The following is a 21,572-nucleotide window of genomic DNA, read 5'->3' as shown; positions in this document are numbered from 1 at the left end:
TAAATAAATTAAGCAGCCCATTCCCATTTTATTTGTAGTAGAATATAGTTATGGGAATAAATTAAATGGTTTGGGTCAAGGAGTATAAAAATAAGGACAAAGACCAATCGAAGAGGTGTGGAATAATAAAAGAGTGGTGGAAATAGAATAAAAGTTAAAAACAAAAAAAGAACAAAATTAAAAACACAAAAGGGGTGACAATCAGTTGTGGGCAATTTTTTGTTTTCTATTTTAATTTTGGGATAATATTTTAAATTTCCAGCTGTTTGTGCTTTCCGGATGATTCTTTCTTGCATCTATTTCTGTTAAATATATTCAAATCCCTAATCCCGAAATTAAGGGGGTATAATATAAATGGTAGTATAAGAAAGAATTTTGGAGAGTAGTTTGAAATTGACTAAAATGGTAAACAAAGGAGTGTTAATAAGAAACTTCGATTCTACTTCATGGATTTTAATTTATTTTCATAATTAGCGTGTTGATTCGGTCTTTGTGAATAATAATTATACTATGTGAAAAGGCATGCACAAATCCAAGGTTCCTTTTGCATGGAATTGAAAATAAAAGATTTTATTCAGTTTTGAATTAATTTGTAATCTCGACGCATTTTTAAAGGGTTTTTTACTATAAATACACGAATTTATTATGCTTCTGATTTTCTTTTGTTAAGTAATTCCCTCCAATTTTGATCCAAATTTGCAAACTTATTAGGGCCAAATGCCCCTCCTCATAAAATCTAGTACTATATTTATTTTGATATAGAAATTGTTTCATCAAATTTGTAGTAAAAAGCCAATATTCCCTATATAAAATTAATGTTTCCACATATTTTTGTATGAAAAGAAAGTGACAGTAACTAAGGAAAAAGGTATTAGCCGTTGCTACCAAATAAACTATAAAAAAGGAAATAATTTCACATCGGTCTAATTGGCTGAAATTAATTTATTTCATATATATCTCAATAGGCCAAACACAACATGCGAACCAACACTCACCGATTCGAATATAAAATTTATCTTTGTCGGTTTGTTTACTTTGGCTCACGTATTTGGGGATTAAGAAGTGATGAAGCATAAGAATAAAACAATGGAACATGCTAAATGAATAGGTATATATTAAGATATTTTAGTCAGGACTGTTTTACGATTTTCTTTCATCTAATTAATATACTGATTCAGAAAACTAGGAACCTCCTATTATATCCTTAGCAAAAATAGAAATAAATTATAATTCAAATAATTTCATAAATATATGACATTAATTAAGGTGATTTAATGTCGTGTTAAGCTAGTTTTGAATCTTTTGATAGCTTTTTCGCCTCTACTTTTAAATTTTAATCCCTACACATGTCTACTTTATCTTCTTCATTTTTTACTTGATTCTTACGTGTATCTGTACTATACTTCATTTCATTTGTTCCTTATTTTCTTTTTAAAAATGATCACATAGGTTTATGTTAAAATGATAACACCTCTTAAAATAACACTGTGACACCATATATCCAGCAATATTATAAATGTTACACAGCAATAGTATAAACACTAGACAGCGTGTTGGATATTGTTGGCCGAGAAAAAATTGTTGTATAACGTAGTGGATATTGCTAGCCGAGAAATTTACCCTTGAGCATTTTATATTATTGTCATATAGCAGCTGATTATTCATTCACATTTACAAATGATTGACTATGAATGGTGGCTAGGTGTTATTTTAAGAGGTGTTGTTATTTTAACGCACTCCTGATCATATAAATTTAAATATTACTCTAAATCAAATTGTTCATCTTCGGAAAAATTTTAATAAAACGAATAAAAATGGAAATAAGTGATAAATTTTTAGGAACAGATGGATAGCATTAAGATAATGTCCAAATGGACTTTAACATGAAGCTACCATTTGTAAATCTAATCCTTTGCCGCCTTAACCAACCGTTGCAAGCACAATATGTAAAAAACAATATAGGGAGTATAAAATTAAGCAAATAGTGTAGCCTCTGTATATATCTACAAATTTATGGCAATACTATCGAAAAGATTCGAAACTGAAAACAAAATTAACAAATTTTATTCAAATTTAAAATTAAATTAATTTATAATAAAAATATAAAAAATATGCTTTCTGCATATAAAGCATTAATTACATAGACCTTTTCAAACCTTGCCTACATATATTTGTAATCTAAATCTGGGTAGTTGATCATGAGCAAAATTGTTTCCGAGATTTAAAATCGAATCAAAGCCAAGAAACAAAGAGGCCAAAAGAGGACCCAAAGAAATTTTTTTTTAAGGAAACTAAAAATTCCATACCTATGGGAATCGATATTTATGTACCGATGACAATATGAATAGCAACAAATAAGCAGGGATAAAAATTACTAATAATTTTGTCTGACTTGTCGATTTAATTATAAGCCTAAATTTATACACATGAAATTTCGCTATCATTTAGTTTAGGGTATCCACATCTATATACAACACCAACAAATATTTGAATTAAACCTAATTTTTAAATCGTTGGTGAATGTTCCACGAATATGCTTTAGATCCATCATCAAGCATAGTATTATTATTATTGTTGTATACAAAAGCCACATGCTATTCTTGATATTTAATAAATGAACCAAACTTGAGCACAATATTCAACTCGTGAATAAATAAGTGGTTTACCTTAAAATTAAAAAACTATTTTTGACTGTGTGGTGTATTAAAACAATTTTTGTTTGAAATTTAATAAATAATATTTCAAGTATTATTTAAATTTTTATATACGTATGTATAAATTTAAAGGTTTGTAGATTCAAATAATTTCATGTTTCTTATACTAACGAACCAAGCTCGAAGACAATATAAATATATACATACATATATAAGGGTCTTATTATAATGCAAATTAGCTACATGGAGTATTTCATATAAACTCTAAACCATAATCTGTACTATTAGATTTTTAGATTTGATGTCACCAAATAACAAATAACGTCATCAAATTAAAATTGTCAACTGATTGACATCGAATTGAAATTTTTTCATTTACATTATTTATCATATGTCACCATTAAGTCACTACATCCAGATTACTATAATTTAGTGTGTATAGAGTTCACATTTGATTATGAATAACTCTATAAATATATGACAAAGAAATGAAAAACACCATTTTCGTTATGCAGCCTCGTAATAATTGAAAGTTTAGTTATAGACTTTATAGTCCTATGCAAAGAATTCAAGCTAAGTGATAATTTTAACTCGGATAAATAATTAAGGGAATTATTAATTTATAAGAGAGTCGACCATATAATCGTATTATCTATATTCCTTCCAAGTGCTAAAAGCCTATTATTATACTGCTTATTTTGTTCCACAATACTAGAGTCATTTCATTTTTTTATATTCATTTTAAAAAATATTTATAAATAGTTAAAAAAAAAGAAAAAAAAAGAGAATATTATAAACAAGGCTATTCTCTATATTGTTCCCTCTCTTACTTTAATCTCTCTCCATTTTAACTATTTATTATTATCAATTTTTTCCAAAACAAATGCAGAAAATGAAATTACTCTACTAAGGTGGAACGAAGGAGTACTTATTTGTACGATTTAAAGTTGTACATAATTAGATAGATCGAACTTTGTACTTGAAGAAGATTAATAACAATTATAATATGATTAGAATTAATTGATAATCTTCTTCACAATGTATTGTTTCTTGCTAATTTTAATTGGGTGTCCTAAAATTTAAATTTCAAACCTAAAGTTGCCCTTAAAAGAAAAAAGTAAGTTTAAAAAAGTTTAAAACCTAAAGAGAATTGTAGATTAAAAGGACATGATATTTTTTGATCGATCATATATATATATATATATAGGGACATGTTAGGGTGCCACCACCCCTTAAAATAACATCATACTACCATTCCTAGCCAATCATTTGTACACGTGGATGAATAATAAGCTGCCACGTAGCAAAAAAAAATCTGGAAAAAGACGGTCAGCAATATGCTGGTCTTTAACCAGCAATATTTCTTATCCAGTAATATCCGACACACTATACAACAATCTATAGATTGTTGTGTAGTTTTTGTAATATTGTTGTGTAACGTTTATAATATTGCTGTATAAGCGGTGTCACGGTGTCATTTTAAGAAATGACACGAACCTATATATATATATATACAAAAATTAGATCGCCTCACCATCTAAGGGATGAGACAGAGACTCCATCTAGCACCCTTAAATCCGCCATCGATGGGATTGTTCTTAATTTCTTATAAAAACTTCTTTAATTTGTCTTTGCATCACTAACTACTTATTAAAGTATTTAAAACTCAAAACTGAAGAAGTTAAAATAAGAAATGTGAACTGAATGAAAAGTGTAAATAAAAAAAAAATTGTGGCGGTGGATTGTTGTGTGTAAAGGTATGTATGTCCGGAGACTAATAAAAGTAGAATGGATGACAGCTTACCTTATGATTACTTGTTAATTTTTAAGTAATTGCATGATTAAGCTTCTCAATTACAATAGACACGAACACAATGAAAAGGAAATGTTGAAAAATATTTCACCAACTACATGTGTGGTCCTATTTAAAATTCTATATACCAATGCTAATGATGTATTAGGTGTGAGCATAAGATATTATGCCCCTAATTGATAGTTACATTTTTAAAGTTCCATAATGACTTCAGAAATGTAGGGTCAAATACGGTTAATCACTTTCAGCTATATATCATGCATACACGTTCGTATTTTAATATAAATATATATAGTATTACTATTGATTATATATAGTGTTCTCAAATTACTCAAATTGGATATATATAGTGTTTCAAATTACTCAAATTGGATCATTTGTGCTGAATTTGATATGCAGTATTTTGGGGTTCTGGAGTAAATCATCGATCTTTAATTTATTAATCATATGATCACTTAATAATGATTGAAATTAAAATTATACAGAATTTTTCATAAGATTTACTTTATGATGTCGTAGAAAATAAAATCGAGGGGAGGAGTAGCACGAAGCCCCTACCAACTTTTTTTTCGTTTTTTTTTTCCTATTGAAGACCAAATTGTTAAAAGTTAAAAAGACTAAGATGGATGCAAATTGTGTTTAATATGTAACACATTCTTGGCATTGAATAAATAATTTAAACAGTAGGATTTGAAAATCTAATTGATACAAATAAGATATGTATGTAACAATTTATAATCATTAATGGTATAGAACAAATAATAATTAGTATACTCCAACTGTTGGATTTGAAGATCTAATTGATACTACAAAAAAGATATGTGACAATATATAAGTATTAATCTAATAAATGTAATTATTAGCTAATCAAATACCCAACCTTTACTTGATTGGAAAATGAGAGCGCTCATTAAATGGTGATTTGTATTAGGAGATAACATAAAAAAAATGTATGTTCTTGTTATCATATCTTTATTGTGTAGTATCAAATTAGTAAATGGTTCGAATTTCTGACTATGGAATCATAGATAACATCTTATGCGTGACTATTGATGTTTAATTGATATCGGTGAAATAAATAGTTTAGCTAAATATGGTGGTAGTTTTATTACATATTCCAGTATAAAAGCTACCCATGCCAAAAAACGATTCTTAATAAATAAATCAAAAACATATTGTATAAATATAGAGTAATGTGGTTGCATAACGAGAAACAGCTGTGTTGAAAATTGAAAAGACTAATCCAACTCCAAAACTCATTATCGAACTCAAAATAAATTAACTAGATTAAATAGCCATGTTTTACAGTTAATTAATGTTATTTTATGCTCTGTCATAGTAGTATTAAATTAGTCGAAATGTGTTTTTTATTTTTGCTGGTTTTGTGATTTTAATGCCCTATTGAGATCGCGGTATGTTTTGTACATTTATATATTTGCATATTCACTTTATATTTACAAGTTTCCACCTATATCCAAACAAATCAAATGTACAGATTTAAGAAATTATTTTTAAATAAAATTTAAAATATCCACTTCATATTTTTAAGTTTCCACCTATAATACAAACTCAAATTACAAACCAAATGTACAATGAAATCGAAATATCACCCTTCAATTCATTTGTCATTCAAAATATATAAATAACTTATTATTCAAGTATAATTCATTATTAAAATAAGTGTATAATTTTATAGTACTATTTTGCCTTCTACTTTCACACATAAATACTAGGCGATTCAAAAGTGAGATAGTTTAATTGACCAAAACCCATATAGTGGTCACCCATTAAATAAAACAACCCATCACATGATATGAATGATGCACCTTCCAAAATTCATTGTTTCCTGCCACATTTTATCTACTCTGAAATTGCAGATTACCTGTATTTAATAAAATACCAATTTCTTCTTATTATTATTGTCGTCTTTCTTATATTTTCATATTTTGAAAATGTCAATTTCATATATATACTATTAAATAAATAAATACACTAACGTGTGCATCGTAGTCTCATCAAAATATGGTCCTTGCGGTCTAAATACGAAGAACGACATTATAGTATGTGACAATGACAATTATTTTTCGTCTCATACTTTCTATTTTCACTTATTGAAACAATAATATTGCGTGTTGTCAATGCTTAATCATTTCCTATATCAACAATGAAATAATGGTAAAATGTTTACCCTCTAATTAATAATTGAAGAGTCGGAATTACCTAAAGTATTTGTTCTTCTAATAATAATTTCAAAGAAAACATTTACGGAAATGTCAGATGCACTTTTTCATTACTTTTTTTCATTATTGGACGAACATAAATTTTAAAGGATATATTATGACACTGAAACTCGATATTGTTAATTATTCTATTACTAAACCTATACTGCTATACACAAACATACAAATTGTAAGATGCAGTTTGGTATTGATCAATCAAGCTAATACGCTGCTTTGATTGCGGAGTCACATTTGTCAATATTTTCTTATCATCTATCTTTATATGTTTGCACTCTTGCAAAAAAAATATTTATTATTTTATTCCTATTTTGACGAGTATAAAAAAAGTCTTAAGTATTAAAAGAAATCGTCAAACCCCAATCATGCCGGCTCAACTGTTAATTATCAATCTATATCGTGTGAAGTCATCGTGCCCAAAAACGACGCCGCGCTTTGTTTTATATTTCTCTCTTTTTTTAAATAAATTTAGATTAGATATTTTAGAATTTATTTCTGTAACAGAGAATTAAAAGCAAGTTTAATAATGTCCGAAAACTAATTTTTATTCACAATGAACTACATTGATCATTTAATTATTTAATTAATTGCTCATATAAATATTTGTATTTTTTTTACTAAATACTTAATTAATATATTTTGGATAAAATTTAAATTTTCAAATAATGGAAGTTCATATGTTGAAATAGTAGTAGCAAATTTTAAATATAAATGATGTTCATTAAATTTAGAATTCAGCATTCACTTTTCATGATATTTTTCCAAATGAAATATCTATATTTATATAGTTTCAAATTTCATTTTCATATTTTGGTATATTTAAAAAAACTATTTTGCAGGATATATTTCTCTGTCTAAAAATGTTGTTAAATGGCGGATTAAAATTTAAATATTGTGAATGTAATAATGAGATATAATTTATTCTAACTATGAAGAAATAATACGTTTATAAGGACTAATTTTGATAAGAAATTAAATGCATGACGTAAACGGCCGCCTTCTGATTATATTTCCCAATTTCTTAAATAAATTATAGAGAAAATGAATAGGAGTAATATAACTTTAGAAAACATAGATATTCCGTATCCAGCAATGAAATTCTACTATACTCTCGTCACTTTTGGATAAAAATGGATTAATTTGAATTTTTGTGTGTGAAAATTAGATACCGATTTATTGAGCTAGAAAATTCAAATAAAAATCGTTGGACTATAATTTCTTTGTCGAACCTAGAAAATTAAGTAGATTCCAATTTATTTTATTGATCACCCAAGACCAGCTCTAAATAACTTCATCCCAATGGATTTAAGCCCAAAGCCATTTAAACTATTGCAGTATCATCATCATTTTACAAAATTTTACTACTCACATGAAATTGCCTAGAAAATTTGGTTTGCCTAAGAAGTGAAGCTGAAACATATACAAGATGTTAAATAGAAAGGATAGTGTATATTGCACATACAGCACATATATATTAAGTCTCACTTACCTAGCCACCGGCTGTTACTGTTTCCTCTTTCTTTTCGATTTGCGCTCTGGCTCAACTTCGCCTGCCTTTTCGAGATTCTCACATTGGCTCCACAGCAGCGAAAAATTAAGTCCAACCTACCTAGCCACGGCTGTTACTATTTCCTCTTTCTTTTGGACTTGCGCTCCAGCTCAACTTCGTTTGCCTTTTTTGACGAGCTTCTCACTTTGGCACCTGCACTACAGCTCCACAATGCCCTCTCAACATCTGACGGTGAGAATACATCATCCGAACAAGACAGCTCCTGAAAATAATGTAGGACAAAGGTGATTACACAGAATTTTAAGGTACGGACCATTTTAAGACGTAGAGTAACAATAATCAAAAAGGGAGAATAAATTGTCGTATGTCTTGAGAAATCCTACTTGCTCAAGACAAATCATAAAATACCAATCGATACTATAATTGTAGTAGAATCACTGAAAATATGTTCATCCAGATAGACAGTAAAATGGATCTCATTCAAATCCAATCCACCTAGGCAGAAAGCACACAACGGCAGAGCATTTGAAGTCATTTCATAGAAACTAAGCAACTCACCTTGCAACTATACACTATAAGTAGCACAGAAAAAAGGTTCCAAGGCTATCCATGAATTTACATATCAATCACCTTGCAATGAGATACAAGAAGGAAAAAGGTAAAGAAAATCGGAAAGCATCAAGATTGCTGACATTACATTCTAGTTTAGCTCCAAATGATCATGGAAGAATCAGTTTAGGTAACGAGATTCGTCTCACATACTACTGCATATTAGTTACATGTCTATATCTCAATATTTAAGACTTTAAGTCTACTAACTGAGTAACTGATGGACATGTATGTTTCCAATTTCCATCACCAAAACCAAATCCAGAAAGAGAAAATAAACAATCTGAAATGAAATCAATCTGTTTCAACTCAATAGAATGTAAAGGTTGTAGCATTAGGATCAGTTTTATCAAGGCAAGTAATAAAATTACGAACAGCTTTTACTGAAGTACCACATTACAACACATCATCTAAGAATCATATTCTTATAATCAAACAAGATTTAAACACACTTTTGCAGAACCATAATTACAACAGCATAAAGTTAAAAGACACTTTTAATAAACTATAAAGACACCCATCAGCTCTAAAAACAGATCATAAGATCCTTAAACTGATGGCTCATATCTTATTCAAACCGTTGGATTACTGGCACTCACAATCCAATTGCTGAGTAGGAGATGATATACTAGTATTATGCAACCATTTTGAATAAGAGATCTTTGAATCACTAGTTAAAAACACAGTTCAATCAGAGAAACTAAAAAAGCAGCCAACCTTTGCCTTAGCTTGCACTTTTTCCACAAATGAGACATATGTCTTCAAGGAATAATCCTTTGAGTTCCCAAGGACAGCTACCATTGCCTAACATTTCAGCATAATAAGAATCATTTGAATCAACAAACTATAATTTCAATTGCATTTTCTCTATAATCTCAAACCCCACAAAAAGAATTTAATGAAGCCATTCATACTTTCCATTTCCCCCAAATTAATTTAAACCCCCCAGTTTTAATCCCTAAACCCTAGAAATGAAAAAAAAAAAAAAAAACCACCAGAATACCTCATCGGACATGAAGGGGGCGACATCAGGCGCATAGGCGGCGAGGACTGCGGAGGCGGTGGCGGGTCCCACGCCCTTGAGCACTGTCAAGGCCGAGACGGCCTTGGAAACGTCAGGCAAGGCAGCAAAGGCCTTAGTGGAGGCATCGGTGACGACGGCGTCGGCGAGGGAGGAAACGAAGGAGAGCAAGCGCGGGCGCCACTTGCCGCGAGCCAGCTTCCACTCCATGAGGCGGGAGAGTTCGGCGGTGGTGATGTAGGGATTGGGGTCGCGCTGGTGGAGCAAAGTTGGAAGGTCGTTGCGGTAGAAATCGTCATGGGAAATGAGGTCGGGTTTGGCGAGGGTTTTGATTACGGAATCGTAGGAGAGGAGGGTTTCTCTCCAGAGAGCGGCGTCGGTGGATTTGAAGTCCATTGGAGCGTTGGGTTGGGGAAGTTGGCGGGTAGGAGTATATAATATTTGAATTTCCTTTATTTTTGGTTCAAATGTTGGGCAACTAGAATAAAAATAATCACCCAATCTGGTCGGACATGGTGATTCACTAGTCCTAAAAATAAGATATAAAATGTAAAAATTGTAATTTTTTTAATAAAGTTTAAAGTTCATGAGAAATAGCAGATTTACACCAAAGTTCATGCATCATGGTGAACTCAAACCCGATAGCATTTGACATCAAACATCAACCACTATTAATTTCTCTTCTTAAATATTGGTCATGGGCAAGTTAGTGTTTGAAAGGCTAAGAGCATCCACAATAGGATGGACTTCCCCACGGACTAGCACTAGGACTTCTCGAAAACACCTTCTGCCACGTCACTAGAACTTCCCAGCTCACTGCCACAATCATTAGGACTTCCCACTGCACAATAGTGGACTAGCACTAGGACTTCCCAAAAACACAAATTCACATTTTATATGCGGAATTAAATACAGAATTAAATTTCGACACAAATACAGGGAAAATGCAATCATAATTTCATTAAATTAAAAACATTAAAAAAGTACGTTAAAAAAAATACAATTTCATTTAAATCATCGTGCACCCTCCGTGTGCAGAACTCTTCAATTAGATCCTTCTGGAGTTGAATATGGGCATCTTGTTGGCGCATGTCGGCATGGGCTTGGAGCCGTCCGGCTTCATCATGAGGTATCCCCATTTGTACACTGGCGGTGGCCACCCCGTGGCTTGGCCCGGCGGCATCTTCATTGGTCCAATCAGTCAGTTCTGGACCTTCTTGTTCGACGATAATGTTGTGCGTTATAATACCTGCGTACATGATATCAGCAATGCAGTCGGGATCCCACAAACGGGTTGGACCCTTAACTGCTACCCATCGAGCTTGGAGCACACCAAATGCCCGCTCCACATCCTTGCCCGCTACCTCCTGACGACCCGCAAAATAGATCTTCTTTACTTCGAGCGGACATCTAATCGTCTTCACAAAGACGGACCACCTAGGGTATATCTCATCCGCCAAATAGTAGCCCATATGATGTTGGTTGTCGTTGGCGACAAAACTGATGGCAGGACCAACGCCCTGGCACTGCTCGTTGAAAAGGGGCGACGACTGGAGCACGTTGAGGTCGTTGTTCGACCCAGCTACCCCAAAATAAGCATGCCAAATCTAAAGTCGGTAGTCGGCCATGACTTCGAGAATTATCATGGGATTCTTGCCTTTGAAGCCGGTCGTGTAGTGCCCCTTCCAGTCGGTGGGATGGTTCTTCCACTCCCAATGCATGCAATCTATGTTGCCCAACATTCCTGGAAACTCATGCTGACTCTCGTGCATAGACATCAGATCCTGGCAGTCTTGGGGGGTAGGCGTCCGAAGATAGGTATCCCCGAATATTTCAATGACGTCCTGACAAAAATACTCGAGGCATTTTAGGGCAGTCATCTCGCCGATGTGGAGGTACTCGTCGAACATGTCGGTCGGGCCTCCGTATGCGAGCTGCCTGATTGCGGCAGTACACTTCTGTATCGGCGAGTGACGGGTCTCCCACTCGCATCCTCCCTGAACCGGAAGTACTTGCCGATGCGATAAAGCGTTCACGATACGCATGAATAGATCTCGGCGCATCCTAATACGCCACCTGAAGAAGTTGTCACCAAACCGCGGCTGCGGTGCGAAATAGTCCTCAAACAATCATTGGTGTGCACCGACGTGGTCCCGGGGTACTACAGCTTGATGCTGGATGGGGCGAGGTACTGCCGGCTGCTGCAAGGCCTCCCTCATCAAGAGATTTATCTCAGCCGACGTATAGGCTCGTATCTGTTCGCGGATCTGCCGCGATGCTTCACTATCCCAGCCACCCGCACCTTCCCCACTGCAGTGTGCCACCGGCACCTTCCCCGCTACCACTACTACTACCACTACCACTACCACTAGCCATTTGGGGATGTCGAGAAATGTAGAGAGTAGAAAGAGAGAAACTCGTTAATACAAGTGGTGCAAATGAAAATGTACCGAAACGAGCCGTATGTATAGAGTTTTTTTAAAAAGAAAATTAAAAATTAAAAATGCTGACGTCCGTCGGGAGCCCACAATAGCGGACGACCGGACGGACGAGGGGTCGTCCATCTGCCGCTCGCCGGTCGCAATAGTGGACGAGCAGCTCAACGGTCGCACGTCCGCAGGCTCGTCCACTGTTGTGTATGCTCTAAACTCTTTTTCTTATAGAAGTCGAAGGCCCACTTCAAAAATAAATTTCAAGAATTATACGACCCCATCATAAATTCACATACTCGCATAATTCCATTTAATTTAATATACAAAGTGTAAAACTTAATAAAATTTATTATTAATATTGTTTTAAAACCTTAGTAAAATCATTGATTGAAATTAGAAATACGTTCTCAAATTTTATTTGGGTGATAGTCAATTGGAATTAGTATTATAAGTTCAGAATTTAAAGTAAAGTACATTATCAAGAAAAAAAAGAGGGTATTGCAAAATTAGCGCTTTATAACCATATTTTTTGGGATCGATGTCAACTCTTGTACTTTAAATTAAAATTAACAGAAAAAACACCATGCATATCAATATATTGATATCATTATGTATAACTAGTATTAACACCCGCGCTATGCACGGGACCTAAGTTTTTCAAATAATGAACACAAATCCTAATGAAATATAGAAAATAAGAATTAAAAACAATATAAAGATTTACAAAAACGTAAATGTGATTATCTTGTCCCACTTTAAATGAAAAATTTACTCCGTCCTAATAAATAACATTTCAAATTCGGTAATGGATTTTGTACAAAATTTTAATTTATGATATAAGTGGAGTAAAATAAATGACAAATAAGAGATGTGTGCCTAATGATCAAAAGATATGAGTTAGTTAGAATAAGATGAATAAAGAAAATATGTGTGAGTATTGATTAAAGAGAAAAACTTAGAAAAACAACAACAAACCAAACAATAGTTCATAAGTTTTGTTTAAGATAGACAAGCAAATGATACTATCATTCATAGTACACGAATTAGGTTGATCAAGTATGCCATCACTCGTAGCTACTGAACTTTGAACGGATACACCAACATTAGCTAAACAAAAATGTAATAAAATTAGTAAGTTCAAATACAATACAATATGATTCAAGATACAGTTCAATATTTACCATAAAATTAGTAGTCATTTTTCTTTACTGAAAGTTATCCCAATGTATTGCCCATATATATCAAGTTATTTACAACATATACCACAATTAATACATCAATAGTAACGTGAGTTTCACTATCTACTAACATTACTTTAACAGTTAAACTACCTATCCTCCTCTTTTTTACTTTATCAATTTTATCTTAATTCACATAAAATATCATATGTTCATATTTATATGGACGGATGAAGTATAAAATAAAATGAATGTTGATTCACTTTTTAGCTAAATAATAGATGAAAAGAATAATTAAACTTAAACTAAATTATACAAATAATTAACATTGAACAAATACTTAAATAACCTAAATTTAAAATATATTTACATAGTCTCAAACTCCTAAATTCGTGTATTGTTTGTTAACATAGTTAATTAATATTATTACTTAACATAAACCAAATATCAAAACAATCAGCCATTAAATACCTTAATTTTTTACAAACTGTTCAGATGATCACAAATAAAGTATAATTGAAGCCCACAACTATATATCAAGCCCATATAGATACACCTCAATAGCCTAATTTAATAGCCTCCATCGTCTTCTTCATATTGCTCCCCACCCTGTCGCCGATGTCGCTAGCTCCCTCATTTCCCGACGCCGGTGATTCTCTCTTTTCCCTCATTTTCTTCTCTCTCACGCCTCACTCGCCAAGTGGAGGAGAGATTTGATGACGGGAAATAAGGGTTTTTGCGGAGGATTTTGGTGGGTCTGCACAGCTGGCGCTGCCGGCGTACTTCTCTCTTTCTCGCTCTGAAGTCCAACCACCGCCGAAGTAGCTTGTTGTCGCAAGTCGGGCTCGGCCTTGACTGTCATGGAAAGTTTGGTTATTATTTCGATTCAATGGTTGATCTTTATTATTCAGCTACAATTTTCCATTTTTGTTGTAAGTTTCCAGAAATGGATAGATCTAAAGAATCCACCTTTATCATGTCGAGTTCATCGGAGCATCGCTGGATTATGGCCAGAATTATCCCACGAGCTGCAATAAGAATATGTTCACATTAGTCCAGTCGCCACCGCATGGGCTTGCCGGTGTGCGAGTCCAGCATCCACCGCCGTCGGCTTTCCTCTTTATTCCGCTGCTGCCACAGTAACCCATCCTACACAGCAGTAGCGTCGCTGCTTCCTCTTCATCTCCGGCATCTCTCTCGTCGCCTCGCCCGCCAGCTATCGCCGGAATCGTCGCCGTATTCCAAGCATAACCAAACCTGCTACAAGGAAATCACAAAATCAGTCCACAAAATGCAGATTCTAGTCTATCTATTTAAAAGTATTTCGAATCTTCTTTCTTCTTCAAGAAGATTGCATTTGGTTGGATCATTTGAGAAGCCAATAAGAGCTGCATTTTTTTTCTATCCAATGGTTGCTATTTTTCAAAATGACTAAAAGGATAAATCAAAATAGCTTTACATTTTCCCTCCAAAAAGGATATTAAAGTCTTTTCAACAAACTGGCACTTTAGATTAGTAAGATTAAGTTCACCAAAAATTTAAAAACTAGAGTATGATACTATTAAAATGGTGCCAAATGGTGTACTCCTACAAGAGTGCCCATGGCAGTGTCGGCGCGGCAGCCTATTGCTGCCTGACGGAGCGCCGCGGCGGGGGAGAGAGCGCCGGGAAGGCGGCGTGGACGGGGTGGAGGTGGCGGCGGAGCCGTGGCGCCTATTGCACGCCAGAAGTGATCAACCGCGGCGACAGACACTGATTCTTTTGAATTTTTATTTTTTTAAAAATTTATCTATAAAATATTTATTTCTAATTCATTTTTTCCATTCCATTCCATTCTATTTATTTTTGTCCAATTAATTTATTCCAATCTAATTAAAATATATCAACAATTGATAAAATAATGTGATTTGTGGTTGTGGCGTAGCGGTTCCGCCTTATTGTGGACACGAATTCACCAGGTGAGGTGTTAATAATGTTACTTCAAATTTTAGAAAATAAAGTATATGATATATTGAGTGCAGTATATGAATTAAAAGAAACACTTAATTAGGTGACCAAAGTCCATGTGCAACAAAGAGTCAAAGACAATACAATGATCTCTACATATTTTGATACCATAATGATTTTAATTAATTTAAAAGTTTATATGTGTTGGTTTCTATAGTAATAATGTAATTTCTTGGGTTTTGGTAAGATAAGATTAATCCTCGAGCTCGTACAGAGAGACTCAATCCCAAGATCTTGTCACATGACACTAACCAATTCATTATTACAATAATGATTTTAGTCTAATGCGTGGGAATATTCGATAACTGTATCCAAATTGTAATATAGAAATAATGTTTCAAAAGTATTGAATCTCTCCCCATTTGCTCTTTTATCTAATCAAGATCTCGTTTGAGTTTTTAATCCAAATGCATGTGGTGTGACAATTGAGTGACTCGGGGTGTTGGGCTTCGAACATTAACACTATTCATGTTTATGAATAGAAATCTGTGTGCGCTATTAATGAAATACTAATAGAGATCTTTGCCTCATTATGCATTAAATTAGAGGCAACAATTTTGATATACGCAACACATTGAGTCAAATGTTCATTATTTCTATGTGTATCTTTCAATGGAAGGGTCTATAAAAATTGTCACGATTTTTATTTCTTCGTGTATGTTATTGAGCTCTATTTTCATGAATGGAGCTTGCATTAATTAATAATTCTTTTAATAAGAGCCACCGTGTTCAAAGTACACACGAACATAAAGGCATCTCGTTAGTTCAGTTAGATCAAAGATATTGTTAGTGAGGGAAGCATCTAACGTTGACACATTGATTTATTAATTAACTATTCCAATAATTGGATTTGAAGCCTATATAAATTTTGTTCACGATCTCACGTTAGATCATGTTTATCAGTAACCACTCAATTCAATCTAATCATCCGTTTTTTAAATATTTAATTCACTTCTATCTCTTCAATATCATCTTCCACATCATTAATATTCATCCAACCCAACCACGTATGTTTTCATGGTTTATCAATGACTACCTAACCATACCATTATATATTATTTTTAACAATAATATTATTAAATGAAATATTTATTATTGCATAATACAAATTATAAAAAAAACATAATAAATGACAAACTAAATATTATAAAAACATCAAAGTTAGGAAATAATCTTGAGAAGGATTGAAATTTTGGGTCGAATAAAATTTTTGAGAATCTGAGAATATGTTATTCTCGTCATCATCCATGATGAACAACAAAGAGGACTACAACGTACTTAAGATTTTATACCAAAGAAGAAGGATTATATGAGGAGAAAAGATAAAAAAGATTAAAAAAAAAATTAAAAAATTGTGCAAAACTATAACAAAAATGTGGTCTCTATTTATAGAGGATTAAAAATGATCAATTTTGGTATAATTTTTTAATATAATATATAAAAGATAAATCATGTTTTAAAAAAATAATATTAACCAATGAAATTGTGCCATGTGGCACAATCTCATTAGATGATTCATCAACACACATTTGAGAGACAGTCTGGTCGATGGTTGGCAACCAATAGACCATAGCCGAAGAGCGAGACAAACCACCCATTTCAATTCTTTTTTTAAAATTGCAAAATGAGGTGGAGGCCGACCACCCCCACCGATAAACATGGTCTTAGAGCATCCACAATAGGGGTGGGCATCCCGGCGGACAAGCCCAAGGACATCCCAAAAACACTTCATGTCACGTCACTAGGACATCCCACTGCACTGCCACATCACTAGGACATTCCACTGCACAATAGCGGACAAGCACTAGGACATCCCGCCGGACAAGCACAATAATAAACAATAAATCAAATTCACAAATACAGAATTAAAAATTCGGCATGAATACTGATGGAGAAGTGCAATAATAATTTCATTAATTAAAACAAATGATTCAAACAAAGTACTCCATACATGTTAGTATGCCTTGAATCTCCATAGTTTGCCGCTAGCCGAATGGGGATCTACGCCCCCTTGCCTGGGGTCCGGGGTGGGGCGGGGCAGAGTGCCCCCGGCCCGACGGTATGATATGTTTTTGTTTTAGGCCTTCATTTTCGACGATCATGTTGTGCACGATAATACATGCGTTAGCCGGTCGCTCGTGGTGCAAATGAAACGAAGTGCAATGAGCAGTATATATAGAGTTTTGAAAAAAATCCCACTTCCCTGAGGAATTTCCACTAATTTATGGACTAGTATTTGCTACTCAAAATAATATTATTAGTAATAATAATAACTAGACCTTTTTTATATTACTAATTAACAGTGTTATTTTAGTTGTTTAACGATCTAGGGTTTTGGGCAATTTAAAACAACTAGTTGGAGTCTTGAAGGATAGAAAATGGAGATAAAATCTTTGGAATTTGATCAAAATGGTCAACCTAATGAGCCACATTTCACTAGGCTTAATTTAACCAAGGTTAGAATTTGAAACAGAGTATATTTTGCAATTAATGATTGAGAAATTAAAAGTGGCCTATTCTTGTGGTTACGTGTCCTGCTCCTGCATGTGGGGTATTGAGACATCATATGCACAAATGCAACTTTGTCAAGTTTGGACAGCCAAATAGTATATACACTAAAAACATACTCCTCTTTTAATCTCTAAAACATGGACCACCTCCATTCTTTCTCATCTTTAAGTTTAAGAAGAAGAAGTAACAGGGGGTACTAAACAAGTTGGTGGAGTTTGGGGGTAGATCTCAAAGTTTGCTAGTTGGTAAGAAAATTATTAGACCATCCACAATAGAAATAGGCCAGCCACTCTTTTTCTTTGCCACGTCAGCAGTATTAAAAATCCACCTGCCACATCAGATTTAGGTCAGCCATAGGCCAGCCGCAATAAAAATAATTCAAAAACAACTACACTTACGGAATTAAACACAAAATACGGAATTAAATTTACGACACATATACGGGAAAAATTCGTTAATTTTATTTAAATAAAAAAAAGTACATTAACTAAAAATCAAAAAAATTACATAATAAAAAAAAATTCGGGCTTCCACACACGAGCCACCGCCCCACTCTACTCCTCACTAATTTATTAAAAAAATACATTAAAAATGTTAGTATGCCTTGAATCCGTTATAGTTTGCCGCTAGCCGAACGGGGGTCTCGCTGTTGTTGTTGGGCCTCCACACACGAGCCACCGCCCCACTCTATGACATGTTTCTGTTTTAGGTCTTAATATTGTATTGAGCCTAGTTGTTGTTGTCCATCGCTAGATGTTGCTCTTGTACAGAAATTTAGTGAGAGAGAAAATCGTGTTTATATAGTTTTTCAAAAATAAAAAAAATTAAAAAATAGCGCTAGCCGATCGCTGGCCGATCGGCACGCCGGCTAGCGACGCGAATCGGCTAGCCGCCATTGTGGATGCTCTTAGGTATTAATTAAAAGTTAATATAGAATTTCATCAATATGTTTTAAAAAATGGTTAGAACTCGATTTACTTGACGAGCGAAATATATAGACGACAACAACAAACACAACTAAAAGAATAATCAGTGTGCTCGTATTGACTTAGTGATCATAGAATGGTTGATGCCTTGGATCGAAGGTCTCGAGTTCGAATCCACTGTAACACGACCTTTAAATTTCTATCCATTTATCAATAAAAATCAACATAATCACCTATGCACGACATCAACAAAATGGATGACATTAGAGCATCCGTAGTGGAGCAACAGAAAGGAGCAGCTAGGGATGTCAATGTAGCCCGCAACCCGTGGGCCGGTCCGAATAGCCCGCCAAATTTACAGGGTTATGGCTGAAAATTTCTAGCCCGATAAAATCACAGCCCGATTAGCCCGCACCCGATTAACCCGCAACCCGTTAGGGTCAGACCCGAAAACCCGATGGACTGGCCCGAAAACCCGATAAAATTTCTATCGTTCTATTTGTTTGACTCTAATTCAACACTTCATTGGTTATTTTATAATATAGATTACTAAAAAAATAATTTTCAATTTTATATATTAAATATATAAGTTTTTATTAATATAATAATAGATACTATATAAATTAGAAACTTCAAATTCACTAAAAATATATTTAAATTTCTAAAACATGCTTTAAAATTTCTTGATGTTTATGTTTTATTTTGCATAAATCTCAAATATTAGTATTTGATCATGTTTATGTTTGAGTTTAAGCATATATCTCAAATTTATCATAATTAAGTATTTTACAATTTGTAAATATAACTAATTTTCACCATTGTTTATTGGATTGATCACACGTTAATTGTATCGGTAGCAACCCGATTAGCCCACTGGGCTAGCTCGAAACCCGAGCTTTTAGGGTTAGGGTTGAACTTTCGTAACCCGAAAAAATCACAGCCCGATTAGCCCGCACCCGATTGACCCGCAACCCGAATAGGGTTGGCTCGAAACCCAGTGGGCTGGCCCGATTGACATCCCTAGGAGCAGCGATGCTCCCTTCTGTTCATAAATAAATGTGTTGAATTTTCACCCATGCTCCCTCCGTTTGCGAAAAGGAGTCCCATTTCATTTTGACACGGGTTTTAAGAAATGTTAAGAAAAGTAGGTCGAAGAAAGTTAGTGGAATATGAGTCATACTTATATATATTAGTTTTAAATGATATGCGAGTGAAGTGAGTTGAGCTCTTTTTACCATTTATGGTAGTTATGAACCAGGACTCCTATTCGCAAACGAACTAAACTGGAAAAATGAGACACCTATTCACAGACAAAGGGAATATAATTTAGATGACAATAAAGTCTTATAAATACTGTTCATTTACATAAAAATATTCTCGTTCGATTCATAAAAATGGTCAAATTTTAATACTCCCTCCGTTCCATAGTAATGAAGGAGTTTCTTTTCGGCACGAAGATTAAGAAAAATTGTGTTAGGTGAGTTAAGTAAAGGGAAAATAAAATGGAAAATGAAAAAGGTAGAGAAATAAAGAGAGAAAAAAGTAAGAAAGAGTAAAGTAGGTGTGAAAAAATGTGTTGACTTTTAGAGCATCCACAATGGATGCCCGATCTCACGCCCGATCGCCCGAGATCGGGCTCGGGCAACCATTGCAGACGTCGAGCATGCCCGAGGACGACCCAGCGTTCGGTTGCGACCGATCTTTCGCCCGATCCATTGGGCGTGAGATCAGGCATCCACTGCAGCCCGATGCCCTAGCCCGATCGGACGATTTTCCTTTTTTTAATTTTTTTTTAATTATTTAAACCTTAAATTAAACCACTATAAATACCCAATTTTTCTTCACTTTTCACACACCAATACCACTTTCTCTTCTCTATTCTCAATATCCACACTTTCAAGAATGGATCCGAGTCAATTTCCAAAACCCCATAATGTCGACGACGGTATGCCCATGTTTGGCAGCGGCGGTGGTGGCGCCTGGTGGCCCGGACATGAAGACTACCGGGTTGAGACGCCTGGAACTGTAAGATCCACTTTCGTTTCGGACTCTGAGTTCGATCCATTCATCGACACTGAGGAGTATCGGGTTGAGGACATGGAGGCTAGTTGTGGGCAACCTCTTGCCCCTGCGCCGCTGCTGCCGAGGAGGAGGAAGAAGATGGTGCGGAAAGAAAAAGGCACCATCGGTCCCAGTCCCACTCCCATCCGACGAGCCTAACGAAGAGTACGCCACAAGGCGTACTGACTACGAGTTGGAGGAGTACGTGAAGGTGGCTCAGTGTTGGATCGACATATCGGAGGATTCGATATCCTCCAACAACTAGACTTCGGCCAGGATGTGGGATCGCATTGAGGCACGCTACAACGAGATGAAACCTAGGTGGGCGTTCAAGCGGAGCAAGGTTCAGCTGCGCAAGTGGGGTCAGATCAAGCTCCACGTCAACAACTTCTGTTATATCTACAACAAGAACAGGGACGGAAGGGCTGGCGGTGAGAGCATGGAGGATGTCCTCAACAAGTCGTTGTTCGAGTACCAACAGCGGTTCGGGCAGTTCAAGCTGTACAATGTTTGGCTGATCTTGAAGGACAAGCCGAAGTTCAACGGAAGGATACCGGTGGGATCCTCGGCTACAAAGCGAACGAAGACCACCGCCACTGGTGGTTACACGAGC

The 21,572-nt window shown here is 34.5% G+C and overlaps 1 protein-coding gene across 1 annotated transcript; it reads right to left on the bottom strand.

Annotated features, from left to right (window-relative positions):
• Positions 1-8,008: 8,008 nt before the first annotated feature.
• Positions 8,009-10,280, bottom strand: LOC125196474 (DNA binding protein). Its single transcript, XM_048095004.2, has 3 exons — positions 9,827-10,280; positions 9,541-9,627; positions 8,009-8,476 (listed from the first exon to the last, which is right to left on the bottom strand). The coding sequence occupies exons 1-3, from the start codon at positions 10,238-10,240 to the stop codon at positions 8,330-8,332; spliced, it is 648 nt and encodes a 215-aa protein (XP_047950961.1). The 5' UTR covers positions 10,241-10,280; the 3' UTR covers positions 8,009-8,329.
• Positions 10,281-21,572: the final 11,292 nt, after the last annotated feature.

This window comes from Salvia hispanica, chromosome 4 (assembly GCF_029641045.1).
Source record: "Salvia hispanica isolate PSC_SH4W2 chromosome 4, Shi_PSC_v1, whole genome shotgun sequence".
Taxonomy (NCBI): Eukaryota; Viridiplantae; Streptophyta; class Magnoliopsida; order Lamiales; family Lamiaceae; genus Salvia; species Salvia hispanica.
This window is presented reverse-complemented; position numbering and strand designations above follow the sequence as displayed.

What these genes read in the sequence shown, in the direction of transcription:
- LOC125196474 (XM_048095004.2), bottom strand. Translation starts at nt 10,240, where the DNA reads ATGGACTTCAAATCCACCGACGCCGCTCTCTGGAGAGAAACCCTCCTC. An exon ending in CCCCCTTCATGTCCGATGAG is followed by an intron (nt 9,628 to 9,826) that starts GTATTCTGGTGG and finishes CTGAAATGTTAG; the next exon opens with GCAATGGTAGCTGTCCTTGG. An exon ending in AAGTGCAAGCTAAGGCAAAG is followed by an intron (nt 8,477 to 9,540) that starts GTTGGCTGCTTT and finishes CATTATTTTCAG; the next exon opens with GAGCTGTCTTGTTCGGATGA.